This window comes from Chanos chanos, chromosome 4, assembly GCF_902362185.1.
Source record: "Chanos chanos chromosome 4, fChaCha1.1, whole genome shotgun sequence".
Classification (NCBI taxonomy): domain Eukaryota; kingdom Metazoa; phylum Chordata; class Actinopteri; order Gonorynchiformes; family Chanidae; genus Chanos; species Chanos chanos.
This window is the reverse complement of record NC_044498.1, coordinates 41,846,109-41,860,443: the sequence shown is the minus strand read 5'-3', so window position 1 is coordinate 41,860,443 and position 14,335 is coordinate 41,846,109. Positions and strand designations below refer to the sequence as shown.

The window sequence follows — 14,335 nt, the reverse complement described above, 5'->3', positions numbered from 1 at the left end:
GGACACACAGAGCTCTTGTGACAGACAGGCTGTGACAGTGAGCAATGTGTGCTTAAACACTGTTCGAATCAGCCTCCCCCCGTCAGCTGGTCCCCGGAGGTTTTAATTTTGACAGAGCTAATCCGCTTGCTCTGTTGCGCCTTTTGCTAAGGGTGAGAGGGTGCAACAATTCCCTGTGTCGATACCATCGACCGGATTGCTGGCGAGTAGGAATAGAGGGATAAAGAAAGAAAGACAAACAGGCAAACAGTGAAGAGGAGGGTGGCCGATGCCTCAAACACCATGATTCAGACGGCACATGTCATCCATGAACAAAACAAATGGAAAACCAGGGACTAGCTTAGCTGGTGACTGCTACATCGATTCCATAGTGTTCATACAGTGTATCATGTGCACAAAGAAAATAAATGACAATAATTCCATATCGAGCTAGGCTATGGGGTGGGAAAAAGGATTGTGTTGAAGAAACTCTAATTAGGCAAAATCCTAATATATATATATATGTATGTGTGTGTGTGTGTGTGTGTGTGTATATATATATATATATATATATATATATATATATATATATATATATATATATATATATATATATATATATATATATATATATATATATGTATGTATGTATGTATGTGTGTGTGTGTGTGTGTGTATATATATATATATATATATATATATATATATATACATACATATACACACACACACACACACACACACACACATCAAATCCTGGCTTCATATCATTATAGAACCAAATTCAGACATTTAAAACAGATGACTGATAATCAGCAACAACCACTGACAATTTTCATGATAAGAAACGTGTTTCTTATTAAGTATCTCCACTTGGCATCGAGGAAACACATACGTCCAACACAGTTTATCGACGGTGGTGCAGTGAGGCACAGTTGTGCCTCTATGTAAAATAAGCCCATTGATATGAACACACAGGCTTGATTCAGAGCTACCTCAGGTAGTATTTTTTTTTCTTTCCTTTTTTTCCCCCCCATAGTGAGGCCTCCTACTACACTGTACTGTTGAAGGAACAGTTGTACTGTGCTGCCTATCTGGATTTTCTGCACCAGCAGTCACTGATATTTCACAGTCTTCACATGAACTTGATTCAAAGCATATCGATATTGTTTGCATATTCTGTGTATACACTCTCTGTCATCATAAACACAAATGAGCTCTTAGATAATTTTAATTAAGTCCTAAAAATAACACGCACAGTTGGCCATTATAAACTGCATACACATAAAATCTAAGGATATTGAAGAAGGCAATAAAATATGGCTTTATTCTGGAACAAACTAATAAAAGGCACTAGCAATACATCATGCCATGACTACTGCAACCACACATGCTTATTTGCAGTCCACTCTCCAACTAAACCGTCTCCATCAAATATTAATTCAAGAATTCCCGCCCCCCCTGCTTAATTAGACTTGGAGAAAGCAGCTTGCACGCCAGACACTGGCTACGTCCCCACCGAGACGACAACGGTGCTTGCCAAAAACATTTCCATTAAGCCGTATGGACTCCAGCCATCAGCGGTGACAAAAACAGGCACAGTTTCACAAGAGGAAACAGAGCTCGTGTGTTCCCTGTTTCTAACCGCACTGACTCTGACACAAATGAAGTCGAAAAGAAAACCCTAGTGAACGTGCACCGTGAACACCTGAAGCTCTCTGGCCCAATGGGCATTCGTGAAAAATACATCTGCTCGTCGGGTGTGCTGTAAAGATGCTGCAGGGAAATGGTGGGAGAGGGGATCCCATGCTGTTATCAAGAGGTAGACAGAGTCCTTGACAGAGAGACGGGGGAGTGGGCATAAAATCGTTCATTAAATCATTCAATAATTAGTGCTGATAATGTCATTTAGTGCTGATAATGTCATTTCAGATGATTTCATTTAATTAATTTTTTTCACTCAGTTTCATTTCGGTCAACGTGCGTTTCGACAGCGGCTCGATGTTTGTTGTGCCTTCTTAAATCAGCTGGTTTAAAAAAACCTAGTGAACCAAACCATTTGCTTCATGAGACTTGTGTTAATGGTAAACCTGTCATAAAATCTGGAAATCATCCGCACTAAATACAGAACCATAAATGCCAGTGGTTCGGCATACTGTAGAAAGATTCTTCCTGCCTGATGTTCCGTTGGTTAAGAGACAGGGGAATCATTAAAATAAAGAAATAAAAATACATCTCTTCTCTTTCTGCTGTGATTCATAAGATGTTGTACATGATCTGTATGGCAGCTACTTGCTAGATGTAGCTATTCATATCTGTTTGTTCTCTACGCTTCAGAAACATCAACAATAATGTCCCCATTTCCTGACTAGTCTTGCCAGCATCTCCAGCTTTTGAATTTCTAAATATTCCTACCATACCTGACTTAAACTGCTGATATCTCAGTATTTCTGGTTTCCACTTTGATTGGAAGGTGTGTCTTTGACCAGTTTAAGACGTGTAATCTGTCAGAAGTATGTGATAAAATTTAATAACGAGAGGGCAGATGCATTGTGCATTAATCCCTGATTTCTTATCACCATATTTTCCTTAATCACCATTGTTGCCTTTGTGTATTCAACTGTAGGGTGTGTAACACCTCTGGCCTCCACCCAACACCTCCACAGTCATTCCAGGTATCTGAGGTAGTTCTGATTTTAGCTTTGTTTCTGTTCTACTAACTCAGACATAACTAAATATCTAAAATGAACTTCTTCAGCTGACACTGTTCAAAAAGGGGAGGTAAACCGACACGAATTACTTATGGTTCAAGTGAACAAGTGATTTCTTTAACCTTTGAGACATTAATATCTTATTCTCTTTGTATTAATCAAAGCAGCCACAACCCTTCAAATCTGCGCTAAAGCCTTTAAAAACTGACATTCAGGAAACAGTTTGAAGCTATTTCATCAGAAATCACACCTAGCTCTGACGACGCACGGGGCAGGCCTTTTCCTAACAAGTATGGTGCTAGTCTAATTCCTTGCCAATTACTTCTCTACAACAGCTCCCCAGCTGGCAGGCATGATTACAGTATAAAGCAGAGCACTAGAATAAACACGTCAATCAGTGAGCCGAAAGCCTGACTTCCTCCATGGATCACTTGAAGGAAGGCAGAAATGATGCCGAGATACCGAGGAAAAAAGAAAAATAGGGGGTGGAACAGGGTTGAGAGTATTATGTTCGTTACTGAACTTGCTTGTCTGGTGAAACAAATATTTGTTTTTGCAGCCTTTACCTTGTGTCTTCATGATCACTTATGTGGCAGACTGCTCTGGGGTTGATGTCACTTTCCTACCAGCATGCAGCGAGTCCAAACCACGGCCCACTGCAACCCCTCTCCACAAAGGATGAGCAGACTCATCGTAACAATCGATATCAAGCAATGACTCTGATGTCTGAGGGGCTTCTGAAAATGCCTGATGTTGAAAAAGGTCATATTCAGTGAGTGAAAGGGCAAAAGGCCAACATGTGTCAACTTTGACTGAAGGCTCTCCTACACTCAGTCACTGAAAGGAGAGAACACCCCCCCCCACCCCCTGACAATAATCATACTGTTCATGGCACAGGAACAGAGGTGAGACACAAACAAACAAAACACAAAACAAAGCAAAAAATGAGTAATTAACCTACAACCACACATAGGTGTATCCTGGGTTTTAGGCAAGATATTCCAAATAAAGATCACGCTCCTTTGTCAAGGCACAACAGCATTTCCTACACAGTGCACGTTTGTTTGGCCAAGTTCTAGTATGACTGGATTTGTTGGAACCCTCACAGACATTTTACAGTACTGAGTGAGTGAGTGTTTTTTGGAGGCTGCAGCTAGTACTACAATCCTCAGAGGAATGGCTCTCAGAGAAGACTCTGTTTGGCAGAGGAATAGTGCTGGGGCACCCTTCTTCCTGAAAAGACTTCCTGCACGCCAGCAGTAAATCAGAGAGTTCTGGGAGAGTTCCACTGGAAGCGCAGTGTACTTAAGCAGTGCAGGGAACAACAATAGAAGATTGCAGTAGCAGGAAAACTAAATCAGATACAATCTCTTCCCTGCATCTTGACAGGGGCTCTGGGAGAACAGTTACAAACACAAAGAAAAGGGCTTGTGTCAAGCTAAAGGCAACTCTTTGGACTGAAGCTCATGAAGATGTACAAGGGCTTGCACATAATGTGTCTCTTTGGAGAACGACACAGAACTACACAGCTTTACCCATGATGCCGACTGCTCATTGTGTGTTTAGTGTTCAGGTTCATCAGGCCAACAGTTAACCAGTCTGATTTTTTTTCCCCAGGCGTATGGAGATGTTTTAGGACATTTTAAGAAAACTTATGTCACACATATTTGAAAATAAATAAATAAAATAAGTACTGAAACACAGCTTGGGCGAATACTGATTATTGTACATAGCCTACATGATAGATAAGCTGCAAAAATACTTTATTTGGACATGGGCAAGATCGAGGCATGCTAAAGCAGTCACATTTATCTCATCCTTCAGGGCCTGAAGGAAAAGTGTGAAAACGCTTTCATGAGAAGATTGATAAGCTGTGCAAGCAGATTTATCAGTATTTTCAAAAATAGAACATTGAGCTGTACTTTCCATTTATCAAAAAGGCTCACAATCACGAGTGCTTAATCTTAAAAGTTCATCCCATCAATCACAGCAAAACTCAACCCGGCTCAATTAAGTAATAGAATATCCATGAGCCTGACTGAGAAACTCATGGCCTTCTTGTATTCTTGTAGCACTAAAGTGGCCTTGTTAAAAAATCCACCCAACATATTAAAAAAAAAAAAAATAGATAGTGACAAGACAATGAGGTATCATACGAATCTGCCTCGACTCTGCGTTCACTTGGCTATCCCTGAAGGCAGCCTCATTATGGACAGGCTTGGTCAATACTCAGGGTAAAACAGTCACATTTCAAACATTCCAAAGTATTCTCACACGGCTAAGATTCCCTTCCATGTATTCTGACAAGGCCACAGTTCCCAGGAACACAGTGAAAGGGCAGAGGAAAGGGAAAAAAAGCTCTTTTTCGAGCAAGCCTCGGTTTAGATGATTGCAAAAGCATAAGCCAGGGACAAGCGGAGCCAAGGTCAAATGGACCAATGTCATGCTGAAATGACTCCAAGCACATTGATCAGTGTACTACCAACTGTCTCCAATTGCCATTTCTATCACTTTCCCAAAGGTACTGTTGTTCCAGTGTTGGTTTGAAGCCTCTCTAAGACCGAGAACAACTCCCTCTAAATCCAACACTATATCTCGAAAGCCCTCTGTGTGCGGACAGATGAGTTCACTGCCTTGACCTCTCGATATCACCGGAAATGTTGGAGGAATACAACAGGCCACCCATGAAAATGATTTGAGGTCTCATATAAAGGGCCTGGCTCAGTTACGCTTGTTTCTACCCTGACAAGGAGCTATGTCGTATCAGATATGATGGACTGAGTCGTTGACTGAGTTGCAGGTGTTACAGAGCATCAGCTAAACTTGAGCAAAACCCAGCGCCAAACATTGACGTGTTTGTTCGTACTGCATTGACTCATTATGGTAAAACTTTTAGCCAATGCTGCATTTAAGCGCATCATTTTATTTTGCTAAAAAACTTAAAAGATATACCAGTTCATTTACGCTACTGATTTTAAAAGTTTTAGGGCAAACGATTTCACAACATGCAATGACTTCAGGTGTTATCATCTATATATACAAACCAATAGTTGACATAAGAACAAGAGTGACCTGTAAAAACTTAAATACGTCTTTTGAAGTTTATCATGTGATAAATTTCAAGAACATGTTTGAGCATACTGTAATTCTGGATTTTCGCATTATCTAAACCATTAACTCGTTCAACAACACTCTAATGTTCACCTGCTATAAAACTTCAAGAGGATAATATTTCAAGAGACATGTTGCTCTTTCTGATAAACAAAAGGTTCACCTATTTTCCATGTGTTTACTACTGGGTTCTTACCCTGAAACAACTTTTACCATCAACACGAATAATGCCATTTTTTCCAGCTCTAAGAATATTGATTTTAGCATGCTGAAGTTCAACTATGACAATAAGTGAGATGCATCAAACCACTATTGATGGACTTGACTTAAATCTAAGAAAACAATGATGAAATGACAAAAAAAAAATATGAAAAAATAGTGAACTCACTCAATAATACACAAACATAACACAAAAGCAAGATTTTGTCTTCTCAAGTTAATACTTAATGCATACAGACTACTGACATTCACAAACTGCTACTGAAGACTCGGACAGCTAATCAACACAGCAGCAGTGGCATTACTACCTCTGAGCGTTGTATTTAGCAGTGACGTAAAGTGGAAATGTTCTGTTTCTACAATTTCCTGTTAGAGTGAGTGTGTGAAACTGAGTGCATGAAAGTTTAGGCTAGGGTTAGGATAACTTGCAGTGAAATTCCTCTGGAATCCTGCTCTCTGAAGTGCATCTTTGAGGATGCAATCCAACTGAGGTCTCTTAGCAAAATGTCATGTTTATGAGAAACTAACACTTGTCACGTTCTACTATTCAGTAACTGCATATACTATATGTTTTGTTGTACCCGCTGTAAGAGAGCAAGCAAAGGTAACACACTAAATTAATGCTACGTATGTTATTAGCACTGGCTTTTCGTTGTTATGGTAACACTAACACTAAAAGCCACTCCTTGCACGCGCAAGAACTGTTTTTCAGATTATTCCTATTTTACATGTAAACGGACACTTTGAAAGGACTGCTGCGTTTAGGGCACATATAAACAGCTCATTCATTCAGACTAATGAGAATGTCTACATGTAAACATAGCCGGTAGATCACACCTGTATGGAATGTTGACTATCAGATTTAAACACGGTGAAAATGCTTCAAAACACATCCGACTTCTTTGATGACGGACATATTAAATATCACCTTAATCCGAATCCAGTCTGTTGGTCCTCGTGATGATGTGTTTTTGAAAGATGCAGTTTATTTTACCAATTCAAACTCTCAAACAAGGGGCTACGGCGGGAACTGCCGCAAGAGAAATGGCTGTAATTGAGAGCCACTTACTGGTCGTGTCTGGTGTCTGGGACACCACGGTCCATTCGGAGCTTGTCACTCTCCACCTGGTTGAACTTATTTCGGGCATAGGGATCCTGCCCTGGCCTTACCACTGTTGCACCCACATACAGGTCCTGGTCAAAGTCCTGCCACCTCACCTTTCCTGCAAATGACAGCAAACAAATGATGTACTCCTAGTATCAGATGACACAGGCAGTTGTTTAAATAAATAATCTTCACACGAAACCGTTTCCTTTGAAAGGGTGTCGTGGAACAGAATGAACATGTCACCCTTTCTTTATACACTGGCTTTGCCCTGTTTATTTCCTCACATCATGTTCTTACTTGACCTCAGACTCTAAGTTTCAAGATTCTTTTATCAAGCTTTTAGTCAGATATAATGAGAGTACAGGAAACCCAGATCTCAACCAGCCAAAACCCTTGTCTCACATACTCCTCTGGTTTCCAGCTACGGCCGTTAGAATCCTGAAACCTCACTATAAATCTAACGCATCACATGCCTGACAACAGGGTTGTTTCAAGGTAAGGCCACAATACTGAATGATAAAGTTAAAAACTCCCTTTAAAGTGAAATGGGGGCTCTCCCTGTCAAGTAAAGTGAAGTTTATTTTACTATTTTAGCACTGTAAAATAAACTGCCTCTCACAGGCACCCTTTGTCCCAGTCTTCTTCATTCACTCATTTCCATAACAGCTTGCTTTTAAGTACATGAATATGCATTCAAGATTTAAACAACTTATCAAGAATAACAATGTGTTTAATGTTGAGAGGTATTAAACACGAAATGCAGTGATCCCTCCTTAGTATGGGATGTCTTACTGAAAGAAACATGAGACGGGTAGCTGCATATTTCTTGGCTGATCCAATCTCAAGTGAACCTGTAATGTTTAGCAGACAGATCTCAATCTCATAACCGTTCAGGCATTGCCAGGTTTATATCCGTATATGGCATAACAGGAGAGTCACTGAAAAGCCACTTGTATTAAACCAATATAACCTATTGCATCCTAACATAGCACTCCATTACAATGTCACTCACGTCTTACAATAACTGCAACTGTCCCTCCACACAGACATCATTTTGGCTAAATGGAGCAGCATCCTGCAATAATTAGGTATCTGAAACATGGTAAAAATTTGATTGCATTATCTATCATGACAAAGGACTAGAAGCAATTAATCTGGCTGGGCTCTGCCAGCCTTCATAAGTATTATAATTAGGCCTGCCCATGAATAATCTGTCACAGATTCCAGCTGTTGTGCAGAACTCTAATGCTGTTCTAAACCTTGAGAACTACAGCACACGAAGACGTGAGAGAGAAGGAGGATTTTGTAGATTTATGCACTATAAGAGATTGAAATGGAAACTTTTCTACGGCTCTGTTTCAAATTGAGATATATATATATATATATATATATATATATATATATATATATATATATACACACACACTTTTTTTTATTACGATGTGTGAGGCAAAGAAAGTGTTTTGCTGCTTAATGTAGTGCAACGGAAGGCTCATTTATCCATAAATAAGAAAGTAAATACTCCCCGTTGCCCACTGGACACTACGCCAATCCATTTTAGAACAATCAAAATCTACAGCAACATAACTGCAAATAACATTGCTGAAAGCACCGTGAATACGCTCGAGTGAAAGACAAATTAAGAGCTGCCTTGGAAAGAAGGTAACATGTCCTGCAGTGGAGTTTAGGGCTGTCATCAGTCTAATTAGCTGTTTGGAAGAGAACAGAGCAGCTAAGCAGTGGCCTCCATACTTGACCTCAACGCCCCCGCACGAAACACAGTCATACTCACCTTCTCCCTCACACACACACACACACACACACACACACACACACACCACAGAGCTCTCTATGTAATTGCAGTACCATCGAAGGACATAAACAAAGATTTGCAGATAGGTCTTGAGGTTATCATTAAAAATCTCACAAGACTGGTTGGCAAACCAGCATGCCACAAAGGCCTGTTAACACAAAACAGATATCGAACTCTTGGCAGATAAAATGTTCAAGCTGTAAGGCAGCTGATTAACAACTAAGGTAGGAGTTCATACTTGAACAAGAGAAGTGCATTGGATAAGATTGTTGATAATGATGTAAAGAACTAAAACGAGCAAAAGAACTAGGCTACTAAGGACAGGGTGGAGTGGAGCAGTGCATATTCTGAAGATGCTGAACGTAATACACCGTTGTTACGTTCAATTCCTGTATTTATATCCATGAATTGATTAATCTGTACTTGCTGTTTGGAGCTGCCTCTGAGCCTAATGTATAGGTTCGTTATTTAATGATATTGTTGAGTAACAGTCCTGGCACTCCTCAGTAGGCAAGCTCCATATCTCGCTAATGATCCTTAGTTATATAAAGGTCTGTACTCCAGAGTGAAGCTGCAGGGGCACCTCTCCGATACACCATGTGTTCTTTGTGCACATAAGTTGGCAAATGAAGCATTTTGTGGCATGGCCTCTATGCTGCTGGAACAGTATGAAGTGCTCAAAGGAAGGCCCTCCTCACTGACTCAGCACAGTCATTGCCACATGGACATCACAGTGATGATACTGACGGAATGGTATGCCAGCTGGTGCCAAACCAAACACGGCACAAAAGAAAATGGTCTGAAATGCATTTTTCATCGGGGAAGTCTCCAGGGCAATCAAACCATCCCAAAGTCAAGGACTCAAATGTGTTACTCATTCTATTTCCATTAAAAATACATACCCAGGACACAGTGAATTTCCCTGCTGTTGTAGGTGACCTAAATAGTGAGAGGCATTGAGAATGACATAACTAACTATTGATAATCTTCTGACTCTGTGCCTAAGAACACAGCAGCAGATGGGAAACACATCTCACGGTGTGTAACAATACTTCAATCTGTTCCCATGCTTTCCGCTGTGCTGGGGTGTAACGTTTATGACAAATTAAGTAGAACAGCTCTCTGTGGATTGCTTTGCCAAAGAGTATGTTTCAGAGAAACTGTACTAGTTTGTACTGTAGCCATGTATATATGCAGTTTCTTAAAAAAAAAAAAAAAGATCAAATATAAACCATCAGCATATGCTGATGTTTACACCGGGGGCTTAATTTAGCAAGCAAACCTGTTAAATTGGATCTCAGTTTGGTTCAGTACATGGGTTCGCAAATGAGTAAGACTTGAGTTTCTGCTTGAATGACCGGCCTGCGGAGGGCTATTAGACTTGACCCAACCAAAAAAAAAAAAAAAAAGAAAAAAAAAAGAAAAAAAGGAGAGAAAAATACCCTACTGTATTTTGTAGCATTTTGAGTGAATTTCATAATAGCTAGTGAAGCCAAACCTCATTTTGTGAAAAAAGGAGACTGCCGAGGCCTGATTTAAAAGGAGAAACTGCTGATACCAAGGCTGTGCAAGCCAAAGATCCTCAGTCCCTTCCTCACTGATCTCATTCATTTTCACCCCAAAGTGGAGGTCAGTGGATCGGAAGGGCAATGGAGATAGCAGATAATGACGCAGACATCTAAGTTGACTCTTACCAGGAGGAAGTGTCTCCAGGCTGTGGGCTTTGTCATCTCCATTGATGTTTGATTGAATTCTGTTTGATGAGCCAATGCCACTCCAGTCATCCTGCAAAAGAAAGGGAAATGACACCTAAGACACATATAGTGAGATAATTCTGGAGAATTATCCAGAAACTATGCTACATTCCCTCCTCTCAGAGTTGTTTATCTTTCTACACTTGAAATATTAAAAATACAAGCAACATTACTGAAACAATACAATATTAATGAAACAGATATTGCATTGTTGTTATTCAGTCATACTGATGTTTCAACAGAATAACAGGAAAGTAATGGATCAGAGGACATAACTCGGGAAATGATAAATCAGGAGGTCCTGCAATAAGTGAATCACATGTCTGATAACTCTCTTCTGAAACAGTTCCTGGTATACATTCATTCACATAGTACATCCTTTATGTCAGAAACATTTCCACCACGTGAAGCAGCTGATTAATCTAATTTCGTGCTTTACTCAGAAAAACTGACAAATGCCATAGAACAAAGTCTTCCATAGATGTATGCTGCTTCTATACTCAGCAAACATCTCAAATTTACCACTACATGTAAAAGCGCAGTAATTAACAACCGAACACTGAAGACATAGCATACAAAGCTAACGCACCAAAACAAAAGTTACAAGAGACTAACCAAACTGTAGGGTGAATCAGACATCTGCAAAGTGTTCATTTGTTTTTCAGCTCTGGATAATACAGCAGTACTATAATCTTTTAACATGCAAGCTTAGAGCCAATGGCGTAGCCATCATCCAAGGAGTAAGCTTACAAAAACAGAATGCTACTGGTAATAACTCAGCAGAACCTATGCAAAAGGTAGATAAACAAACACGAGGTCAGAGCAGCATCCACCACCCCTCCTGGGTGGGTCAAAACACCAAATGATAGCATGTTTTCACATTAACGTCAAGATTTGTTTAGATAGAAGTTACAGCTATTGCAGAGAAACCATTTTTTATTCCTCTCGCTTCGATGGACTGTCCCCCGAGCTTTCCACGCTTTTGTAATGTTAAAAAAAAAAATCAAGACAAATATGTTTTTTTTTTTCTAAAGAAAAAGAAGAAAATAACATGGCCAAAACTGAGTATCAACCAAAATTAACTTAACAAAATAAATGACTTTAAGGGGTGCGGGAAGTTAATTTTATGATAAGGGTGAGATTCAGCATGAAGTTATATTTGTCAACTGCTCTGACAGCTGGCAGAGAAAGCAGGCCTTCATTTCAGTTGTCTTAAAGATTATACTTAATGCTTGAGGACTAGGCATTTACTCCTCATAACATAGGGAGTCCATCACTTCTGAATGTGTAAACACTAAGCCATTAGCTAAGGGCTCTGGCTAAGACACCAGACAGAGATTTATTACCGAAAGCCAGTTTATTCATTCTGCAAGAATGGCGCTGCTTAAAATCTAAAGTGCTTGTTTAGAATCGAATACAGAACTGCAAAACAATCAGAGGCTGTCTTTTTCTATACTAAAGGAATGCTGTAGTAAGATGCTATGCTTTTTTTAATTCAGTATGATAATTATGACCACAGAAGCATAGTAAGTATTAAAACTCACATACATGCATACTTATTACTGAGTACACATGTTTGACATCAGGTGTGCAGAGATTTCTGACACTGCACTTACCCTATACCATTTGAGTTCTTGGCAGTACCAAAGGGGGAGAGCAGGTGTAAGAGCTCTGAGCCTAAAGGAACTTCAATCTCAGCTCACACAAGGAGCCAACTTTCAACAGCTGGTCCCCCTCTCAATGCCCAGTGTGGCATCATGGGAGCATTAACTGGGGGATGGGCTGACCACAAGCCTCTACAACTGATGTCCACTAGTCTCAAGAAATACCACACACACACACACACACACACACACACACACATTTACTGTTACCATTCCAAGTCCATTTAGCGCATCTGTGCTGTAAACAGAGCACACATTTTATAATCACCTTGGTGACTCATATCTCAAGACAGGGATATGGTATAAAGATGGCGTGACTTAGAGCACTGATGGAATCAATTACAGCATGAGAATTAACCCTAATGGAACTCCAGAGTAGATCACCCCGTAAAATCCTCGTAAAACTTTGTAAGCTGATAAAATATTTATAAGGGTCGCAGATAGACAAGATATTGTGGCACTCTGCTTGTACAAGGAGCCATTGTTCCACTAAGCAAAGACAAACGAGTTTGAATTTTATTCAGTTCCATGAAAACATGAATTCTTTATCCCTTCATTACTGGGTGCTTCAGAGTGGAACAAATTAGCTTCTTCAGAACTGTGCCACGACAGAAGCAAAACATTAACTCTGAAAACCTGAGTACAATCCAGAGTTGTGTCATAACAGATGGAAATAATTTCGATTAACTTCGCCAGCAACATTTTTAGAAGTAACAATGTTAAAAGGACTACAATGTTTTATAGAACACGTAACACAGTATTTAGCTGGTCAACCAAGATACAAAATGCGATATATTTTATGTGGCAAATAGTGTAAGATATCCATAAAAGCCTCTCATTGTGCCACATAGTGAGAACATGAGGTGAGAAATCTTAGAGAGAAAGTGTTTTACAAATAGTTTTAGATAAACCGGTGACCAGTGATAAATACTCAGAAATTTTCATGGAAGAAATTTTGTTTTACAATCCAAATTCTGATGTACCTGAAAATAGAGTTCCCACATCTTGGGGCAGCCTTGGAACCGAATGTGCCGTGCCTAGAATTTCTTGTATGACTAAACAACACTGCTGCAGATCTCAGCATCGTCTTTCTTTCAATTCAGTTACGTGTAGAAATCCAATCACAAGTCTGAGATGTACAGGTTCTCCGTTACAAATGAGATCCCAAATTCACTTCAGGTGTTATATCAGCATTTTGAAGGAAACTGTAACTGCAGCACTGTAACTGCACATGTGCTCTCAAATAATGTCATGTTAGAGGTAGCATAGCTATATACAGAACAAAAAAACAAACAAACAAAAAAACAATCACTTGAATCCTCTTTTGCCTTATGTCTCGCCAAATATCACTCTTTGCTCTCAGCATACAGCAGAAGTTCAATAAAGCCGCCACATCACTTAATGAAAGATTAAAACTGAAATAACTTTATTAAGAAAATCGGTTACTGATGACATACTAAATGTTCATCATTCATCATTCTCAAAAAACGGAAAGTAATACGCGATATTGAACGCCATCCAACAAATCCATGTGAAACACACACAACACCAAATGGCTGCTCCAGGCTCTGTTTCAGGGTTCTCTGTTCTTTGCACCAGAGATTTATTGCCACAACGAGAGCGGTTGTGTTTTTGCCTCCCTGCATCTACAGTAGGTGATAAAGTCGCTGTCTGATATGACACAATTTCACTGGAAAAGAGGAGGGGAATACATAGTGAGTCACATTCTCTTCAGACGCCGAACAGGAATCTACATCAGTTGTACATCGAGTCCCTGCCATGCCGTTTTATCGCGTCAACAAATCAAGCAAAGCTAGATCATATGTTGATTGGGCATCAATTCAAGCAAATATTCAGAGCATATAACCAGAGTTCAAATGCTGATATTTGGTAAACACAAATGTCTTCATTTTTTCCCACCCCCTTGTCATGATGCTGAGCCAAGATTTTAGTTTTGGCAATCATTTCAAAACATA

The 14,335-nt window shown here is 39.7% G+C and overlaps 1 protein-coding gene across 1 annotated transcript in view; it reads right to left on the bottom strand.

Moving 5' to 3' along the window:
• Positions 1–14,335, bottom strand: part of galnt2 (UDP-N-acetyl-alpha-D-galactosamine:polypeptide N-acetylgalactosaminyltransferase 2) — a 54,133-nt gene that overhangs the window by 12,149 nt on the left and 27,649 nt on the right. Inside the window, exons 2-3 of the mRNA XM_030771721.1 lie at positions 10,636–10,726; positions 7,090–7,243 (exon numbers count right to left, since the gene is read on the bottom strand). Of these exons, the coding sequence (XP_030627581.1) occupies positions 7,090–7,243; positions 10,636–10,726 (245 nt within the window). The remainder of the gene's footprint in view (positions 1–7,089; positions 7,244–10,635; positions 10,727–14,335) is intronic.